Source organism: Oncorhynchus masou, chromosome 2 (genome assembly GCF_036934945.1).
Source record: "Oncorhynchus masou masou isolate Uvic2021 chromosome 2, UVic_Omas_1.1, whole genome shotgun sequence".
Taxonomy (NCBI): Eukaryota; Metazoa; Chordata; class Actinopteri; order Salmoniformes; family Salmonidae; genus Oncorhynchus; species Oncorhynchus masou.
Genome location: NC_088213.1, coordinates 50864554 through 50873309, shown reverse-complemented (window position 1 = coordinate 50873309; position 8756 = coordinate 50864554). Strand labels below are relative to the sequence as shown.

The 8756-nt window shown below is 41.1% G+C and overlaps 1 protein-coding gene across 1 annotated transcript; it reads right to left on the bottom strand.

Annotated features, from left to right (window-relative positions):
• Nucleotides 1-69: 69 nt before the first annotated feature.
• On the bottom strand, nucleotides 70-6275 carry spdya (speedy/RINGO cell cycle regulator family member A). The gene is made up of 7 exons (XM_064985355.1): nucleotides 6200-6275; nucleotides 5504-5816; nucleotides 5279-5337; nucleotides 1512-1597; nucleotides 1063-1234; nucleotides 395-749; nucleotides 70-131 (listed from the first exon to the last, which is right to left on the bottom strand). The coding sequence occupies exons 2-7, from the start codon at nucleotides 5754-5756 to the stop codon at nucleotides 70-72; spliced, it is 987 nt and encodes a 328-aa protein (XP_064841427.1). The 5' UTR covers nucleotides 5757-5816; nucleotides 6200-6275.
• Nucleotides 6276-8756: the final 2481 nt, after the last annotated feature.

The window sequence follows — 8756 nt, the reverse complement described above, 5'->3', positions numbered from 1 at the left end:
TATGAAATATATGTTTCACAGGACCAGGGTTGGGAAATGTAGTCCTGAGTTGGTTTTTGTAGTACTATTCTACTCCTCGTTGATCCAGTCCATAGACGGGTCGTGTCCTGCTCCACAATAAGACTCGTTCCCTGACGAAACACATTCATATTGTTAGTTAAGACATGAGTGTTGTTAAAGGAGCAAGATAACTTGAGTGTCTAACAAATCTTTGCTGGGTGTTTTACTTCAGAACATAAGTTAAAACTTGGCTGCTCTCACTCTACATTGATTCTATTTTAATGTAACTTCAAGCAAGCCTTGCCAATCAATATGTTGTCATCCTTTTGCTTCCAAATTATGATTAAGAAATTAACCATAGCACAGCCATCCTGTAACCAACGCCTGCACTCACTTGGGGCCTCCTCTGTGCAGCAGCAGGGGCGCTGGGCCTTGGTCTTTCTTTGGCCCGGTCTGCGGGAGGATGAAACCTGGGACCTGGGTGGAGTAGTCTCCAGGGAGAGGGCCAGGGCAAAGGGTAGCGGGGAGGACGAAGAGGGGGTAAGGGAGGTTGAGGATCCAGAGGCCGAGGAGGAAGAGAGGCCCAGGCCGGAGCTCTTGGCGCAGAGGGCACAGGGGGCGGGGGAGGCGGAGGGCCCACGGGGCATGTGGACCTTCTCCCGGTCGCCAATGTAGAACCGCTGAGCGCCGCTGTGGTGCTCGGCGCGCTCCCGCTGCCAGATAAAGTGGGTAGGCACGATGGCCATCACCTGGAAGGAGGGCGTGTACCCAGACAAGGATAAATACACATGGTTAAAGACACAGCCAATTCAAGAGGAGAGATGGTACATTTTGTATTGTCAGAGTTCATAGATACATTTACATTGCGGCTGACAATAGCAGTAAGACACAGGAACGAATCCTAGTAACTTGACCCACATGAATGTATCTGAAATGTTTGCCCAAATCTGACTGACAGCATGCTTATGTTATGCACTGATGCATCAAGTTAGAATTCCATCCAGGTCAAGAGAAAGCAGAAGACCTACACCATCATTTCATGTAATGGTTTTGTATACCTACCTCCTCGCAGCAGCGGCGGCTGACGGCAGCCCGGTACTCGATGCGAGCCCACAGCTTGTCCCGCTGCTTGAGAAAGCGAGGGAAGTGCTTCCTCCAGGTCTTGCCAAGCGCCCATGGGAAGATCTCGTACTTGCTCTCCTCCTCGTCCTCCTCCATGGTGTTGGCTAGGTATCTGTGAAAAGAAAAAAGTGACATGAAATATCAGAAATAGGATTCCTAGCTTTTTGTTGCCAGTTGTACAATTAATTCTCTCCCTCTTTGAGGGGATAAGTTGCTCTACAATTACAACGGTTGTTTGTCACAGTCCGCACCGGTCCATTAGATTCTCAACAAATTATACATTTAGGACTTGTGGACTGATACAAATGCATCCATTGAAAGTTACTGAGATGTTCAGAATACAGCGAGTCAACTAATTATTTCAGAGCAGTAAGATTCACAGAACTTACAGTGCAATGAAAAAGTTTGTTCTGTTGTGCTCGCCAATAGTGAAGCGAGCCCTCTTGAAGTAGACAAACGCCATGGCTAGAAGGTACTGAAATAGGGAAGAGAGGTTGAATTGAAATGAGTTTATATTATGATGCATCATCATAGCTTGTATACAGGGATGGGCTTTTGAAAATACTCAGTTGTACTTGAATAAAAAACATTTTTAGAACAAGTCCCGCACTGGGGGAAAAAATGTGCACATTCATTGACAGTACTAGTCAAAAGTTGGGACATGCCTACTCATCTCAGGGCTTTTCTTTATTTTCTACATTGTAGAATGATAGTTAAGAGAAACTATAAAATAACACATATGGAATCATGTAGTAACCAAAAAAAGTGTTAAATAAATCAAAATATACTTTATATTTGAGATTCTTCAAAGTAGCCACCATTTGCCTTGACAGCTTTGCGCGTTCTCTCAACCAGCTTCACCTGGAATGCTTTTCCAACAGTTGAAGTTTCTGGATTGACTGACCATGTCAAAGTAATGGACTGTCGTTTCTCTTTGCTCATTTGAGATGTTCTTGCCATAATATGGACTTGGTCTTTTACAAAATAGGGCTATCTTCTGTATACCACCCCTACCTCACAACACAACTGATTGGCTCAAACGCATTAAGAAGCTGGTTGAGAGAATGACAAGTGTGTGCAAAGCTGTCATCAAGGCAAAGGGTGGTTACTTTGTAAAATCTCAAATATAAAATATATTTGTTTAACACTTATTTGGTTACTACGTGATTCAATATGTGATATTTCATAGTTTTGATGTCTTCACTATTATTCTACAGTGGCAAATAGTTTTGAGAATGACACATTAATTTTCACCAAGTCTGCTGCCTCAGTTTGTATGATGGCAATTTGCATACACTCCAGAATGTTATGAAGAGTGATCAGATGATTTGCAATTAATTGCAACTTCTCTCTTTGCCATGCAAATGAACTGAATCGCCAAAACATTTCCACTGAATTTCAGCCCTGTCACAAAAAGACCAGCTGACATGTCAGTGATTCTCTCGTTAACACAGGTGTGAGTGTTGATGAGGACAAGGCTGGAGATCACCCTGTCATGCTGATTGAGTTTGAATAACAGACTGAGGGTGGTGCTTGGAATCATTGTTCTTCCTCTGTCAACCATGGTTACCTGCAAGGAAACACACACCATCATCATTGCTTTGCACAAAAAGGGCTTCACAGGCAAGGATATTGCTGCCGGTAAGATTGCACCGAAATCAACCATTTATCGGATCATCAAGAACTTCAAGGAGAGCGGTTCAATTGTTGTTAAGGCGGCTTCAGGGCACCCAAGAAAGTCCAGCAAGCGCCAGGACCGTCTCCTAAAGTTAATTCAGCTGCAGGATCGGGGCACCACCAGTACAGAGCTTGCTCAGGAATGGCAGCAGGCAGGTGTGAGTGCATCTGCACACACAGTGAGGCGAAGACTTTTTGGAGGATGGCCCGGTGTCAAGAAGGGCAGCATAGAAGCCACTTCTCTCCAGGAAAAACATCAGGGACAGACTGATATTCTACAAAAGGTACAGGGATTGGAATGCTGAGGCCCGGGTTAAAGTCATTTTCTCTGATGAATCCTCTTTCTGATTGTTCGAGGCATCCGGAAAAAAGCTTGTCCGGATAAGACAAGGTGAGCGCTACCATCAGTCCTGTGTCATAAAGCATCCTGAGACCGTTCATGTGTGGGGTTGCTTCTCAGCCAAAGGAGTGGGCTCACTCACAATTTTGCCTAAGAACACAGCCATGAATAAAAAATGGTACCAACACATCCTCTGAGAGCAACTTCTCCCAACCATCCAGGAACATTTTGGTGACGAACAATGCCCTTTTCCGCATGATGGAACACCTTGCCATAAGGAAAAAGTGATAACTAAGTGGCTCGGAGAACAAAACATCGATGGCCAGGAAACTCCCTAGACCTTAATCCCATTGAGAACTTGTGGTCAATCCTCGAGGTGGGTGGACAAACTAAAACTGACAAATTCTGACAAACTCCAAGTATTGATTATGCAAGAATGGGCTGCCATCAGTCGGGATGTGGCCCAGAAGTTAATTGACAGCATGCCAGGGCGGATTGCGGAGGTCTTGAAAAAGGGTCAACACTGCAAATTGACTCTTTCCATCAAATTCATGTAATTGTCAATAAAAGCCTTGGACACTTATGAAATTCTTGTAATTACACTTCAGTATTCCATAGTAACATCTGAAAAAAATATCTAAAGACACTGAGGCAGCAGACTTTGAAAATTAATATTTATGTTATTCTCAAAACTTTTGGCCACAATTGTACAATATAGAAAATAGTAAAAATAAAGAAAAACACTTGGAGTTGGTGTGTCCAAACTTTTGACTGGTACTGTATATGCAAACCATGCGCAACAATGCATAATTTATCACCATTATGAATCCTATTTGCGGAAATTATAATTCAGTCAAAAACAAGTGCCATTTTAAGATTAATTTATTGAAACCGCAATATCAACTGGTTACATTATATCGTGGAACACAATCTTCAAAAAGGTAGTAACCTCAGTCGCGCATGCTTGTACAAGCCTATGGCTGTGCAATGGCCTTGTTTTGTTAATTTAGCAGACATGATGCTCTTATTTCCTGAGGCCTTACTACAGTCAAGACACCTTTTTATAGTAAAAAAAAAAAAACATGTAATATACCAGAATAAAATAGTGCGAAGTGATGAGCATCTCGAATAGTTCTCAATTAGTGATCATTTGAAACTGGGCTCAATATGGCAAGTCTAAATAAAAAATATTCAGGGTTACAAACCAACATCTGTCTTGTTTTTGATTTAGTTAATTCTGCCTGTTCATTGGAATTTTCCAAATGGATTAACAATACCACATTGAACACACTTCATGGGGATGAATTACAGTCATGGCATCTGTTTGGTGAGTAGGCCTCGGCTTAATGATTCTGATGAAAATACACTCCGTCTCTATCTAACAGATGATTTTGCATATTGTCAGTGTGGAACCTGTCTGTTTAGGGAGTTTATAGCCCAGGCTAACCAATTCTAAATGGCACTAGCAGTTCGCAAAAGTAGGGTCGGCACTAGTTACCATAGCCACAAAGTCAAACCTGACCTATTTCTACAATTTATCTTCTTTAAACCTTAACCACACTGCTAACCTTATGCCTAACATTAAGACCAAAAAGCTAATTTTTGTTTTCAGGAATGTCTTCAATATAGCCAAGTATGACTTTGTGGCTGTGGTAACTAATGACAACCGCAAAGTAGCCCAAGCATTAAATAGACTGGACGCAATTAGTCCAAAACTCCAGCTAGTTGTTGTAAAATATTTCCCTCCAGTCAACCAGTCCATTTTGTATTTGTGATAAAACTGTAATCATTTGGCAAGGAATGTAGCTTGTGTATCCCGTCAGTTAGATACGTTTTTATAGGCATTTATTTCTGTAGGCCTAAAGGGAGGGAGAAGGGAATTTAGGAAGAACTGTGATGCTTGGCTTGGATCCTTTTTTGTTGTCATGTAAATGCACATGTACAAATGGAACACTAGATTCCGAGAAAATTAACGTGATCTTCAAGACATGTTGACCAAATAGATTTACAGTAATTTTTATTTATCCCTGGTTAAAGATAAAGTTTTGATGTCCGTTCGAGTACTCATGTCCATCCGAAGTTGTATACGTTAATCACTACACAAATAAAATGTGTACCCTCCAAAGCAATGCTTTTTACCTTGTCTGTGACTTTGCAACAGCAGTCCATCCACAGAAAGTCTTGTATCAAATCATCATCTGTAATCAAATAAAATTGCATGAGAAACCGACTGCTCATTGTCTCTAATCTGAGATGTGCCAAGCCTCAATTAAACAAACAAATTGTTGAGTGGGCTCTATCAACTTTTAACAAACAACCTCAGATATTATGACTGGTGAAAGTGGACTGTTCTCTTTGGCTCACCAAAAAGTCTGAAGAAGGCTGCCATCTCTTCTCGTTGAATGACAAGTGTCGGGCCCCATATGATTTTGCCCTTTGCGGCCTCGACATGACTTTGGCTGGGTTGACTCTTGCCTGGAGGCCCCTGGGCCACTTGCAGGTTGGGTCTCTTCAGCCTCAGGCCTCTCTTGATCTGGAGGGTGTGTGCTGTGTTGGGTTTGATTCTCACCGTGACTGAGGGGGGTGTCTGGCACCAGCTGTGTGTGTGTTTCATCATGCTGCTGATTTGTTCATGAATGGTCACTAGTGAAATGTTTTCTGAGGGAGTGTTCCTGACCTGGTAGTGACATAAGTAGTGTGGGAGAAATTAATGACTGGCAACAATGTGATACAATTCTATTTTGACATGTTTTAGTAGCTAGTTGACGTAGATAAATTAGTTAAGAACCAATTGCTTTGAAACTAGCTACTCTGGAGAAATGATAGCGAGTTAGAAGGTCAGCAAGCATAGATATTCTTTTTGTAGCTAACTGGCTAGCAACATGAACAACTACGTTACTGCACAGCTAGTTAGCCGGCTCCGTTGGCTAACGACAGAAGCGGTCACTTCGGCTGGCTATGACAGGAGCCGGCAGCCAAAAGTCTATGGGGGACAACCACATAATTCATTTTGTTGACTTACGAATATGTTGGTCTACAGATGAAGTAGCCATATCTTACCTTTGCTTAGAACAGATAGTAGTGTGGTGTCAGAGTCAGACGTGGAAATCAAGACTTGAAGAAATATGAAAGGTTTCCTCAGATCGTCCTATGCTACAGTAACTAGCTAGCTGCTATGTTGTTGTGACAGGGCAAGGAAAACAGTTGTTATTCGAGTAAAAGTGTATCAACTGGGTAATTGGTATGTGTATGGTTATTTCAGTAAACAATTATTTAATGAGGGGGAAACTGTCAATGGTGAAATGAAAGGTGTCCTCTCACACAGGTGCAGGCGACTAACTGCTTGACGGGAGCGCGCTTGAAGACACGTCAAAGAATGGAACTGATTTTTATCAGAACCGCGCAATGTCGTTTACAGACGGGCAATTGAACAGGGAGAAAACCCGCCTTCGATGTGTAGAGACCTTGGTCCAAATCGCCTCCTTCAATTTCACCTCGGCCTTCCATTAGTGCGCCTCCGCCATATGCACAAATGTCCCAGAACTTGGGGCTTGAACATTGTGTACGGATAATTAGACATTTCAAAGTGGTATCCATTCATCGTTTTTTGAGTTTGCGCAATTTCACACAAAGTAATGGAGAGACGTGCCTAATTATGATCAACCAGTATTTGTTTGTGTTTAATATCGAGGCTTGACACGTCACGTGAAGTACCTCGAGTACCAAATTAAATGTTTGGCCTATAGCAAGAAGTCCAACTAAGAAATCATTAAAGATTTGCATTATCTCAATTATAATTGTGTCACTGCAATGACATTGAACATTTGTTATAACCGACAATTATTATAGTCTTTGAAGCCAAAATCAGGACATGTATTTTGGGGAAATGCTCTAAATAGCAAGTTGTTCAAATGTGTTTATTTTTCCTAGCAATATATGAAACCAAAATTGCACTAGTTTACTGAAAAAAAAATTAGGCTTACAACTATCACAGCCAGGGGCACATTGGCCATTTGGCAATTCTGGTAAATTACAGATGGGCTGGACCATTTCTGTGTTGTGTGGGCTCGTGGAAATTGACACCCACAAAAAATGTAAATAAACTCAAATAAAACAATGAAAAAGGTTACATTGTTGGTGGTTAAGATTATTTTAAAAGATCTTTGCTTAATTTCACTGTTATAGTAATCTGTAATGTGGTGGCATCAGTTAAGCTAAACCTAGGGAATGGCAAAATCTCTCAAAATTATTTTTGGAGAACAGCAAAAACAAACTAAAATTACTCCAAGCATGAATTATATTAGGTTTAAAGCCTGTGGAACTCTGTGTACAATTTCAAGCACTACTCAACCTCCTCATAAATTAACTCTACTTGTGGAACTGCAACATGAAATAGATGCATAATACACGCTACCAAGTCACAACAAGGCTGACTTCAAATACCGCCATCACTGTGAAAATAACCAGTGAATAAAACAGCTGACCGCAAATGCAAACTATGCCAGATAAATCCTACACATGCATTGAAATAAAAGGCATACACTACCGTTCAAAAATGTTTGCCAATTAAAATAACATCAAATTGATCAGAAATACAGTGTAGACATTGTTAATGTTGTAAATTACTATTTTAGCTGGGAACAGCTGATTATTAATTAAATATCTACATAGGCGTACAGAGGCCCATTATCAGCAACCATCACTCCTGTGTTCCAATGGCACATTGTGTTAACTAATCCAAGTTTAACATTTTAAAGGGTTAATTGGTCATTAGAAAACCTTCTGCAATTATGTTAGTACAGCTGAAAGCTGTTGTTCTGATAAAATAAGCAATAAAACTGGCCTTCTTTAGACTAGTTGAGTATCTGGAGCATCAGTACTTGTGGGTTTGTTTACAGGCTGAAAATGGCCAGAAACAAATATCTTTCTTCTGATACTCGTCAGTCTATTCTTGTTCTAAGAAATGAAGACTATTCCATGTGAGAAATTGAAACTGAAGATCTCGTACAATGCTGTGTACTACTCCCTTCACAGAACAGCAAAAACTGGCTCTCACCAGAAAAGAAAGAGGAGTGGGAGGCCCCGGTGCACAACTGAGCAAGAATACATTAGAGTGTCTAGTTTGAGAAATAGACACCTCACAAGTCCTCAGCTGGCAGCTTCATTAAATAGTTCAGCCAAAACACCAGTCTCAACGTCAACAGTGAAGAGGCAACTTCGGGATGCTGGCGATCTAGGCAGAGTTGCAAAGAAAAAGCCATATCTCAGACTGGCCAATAAAAAGAAAAGATTAAGATGGGCAAAATAACACAGACACTTGACAGAGGCAAGTTTATTTGCTGCTTTAATCAGAACAACAGTTTTCAGCTGTGCTAACATAATTGCAAAAGGGTTTTCTAGTGATCAATTTGCATTTTAAAATGATAAACTTGGATTAGCTAACACAACGTGCCATTGGAACACAAGAGTGATAGTTGCTGATAATGGGCCTCTGTGCGCATATGTAGATATTCCTTAAAAAGTCTGCCGTTTCCAGCTACAATAGTCATTTACAACATTAACAATGGTGGCCCCAGGACAAACTTTGGGAAACACATAGTGGAGCTCCGTGACATGG

What these genes read in the sequence shown, in the direction of transcription:
- spdya (XM_064985355.1), bottom strand. Translation starts at nt 5,756, where the DNA reads ATGATGAAACACACACACAGCTGGTGCCAGACACCCCCCTCAGTCACG. An exon ending in AGCCTTCTTCAGACTTTTTG is followed by an intron (nt 5,338 to 5,503) that starts GTGAGCCAAAGA and finishes ATTTGATTACAG; the next exon opens with ATGATGATTTGATACAAGAC. An exon ending in ACAAACTTTTTCATTGCACT is followed by an intron (nt 1,235 to 1,511) that starts GTAAGTTCTGTG and finishes TTCTTTTCACAG; the next exon opens with ATACCTAGCCAACACCATGG.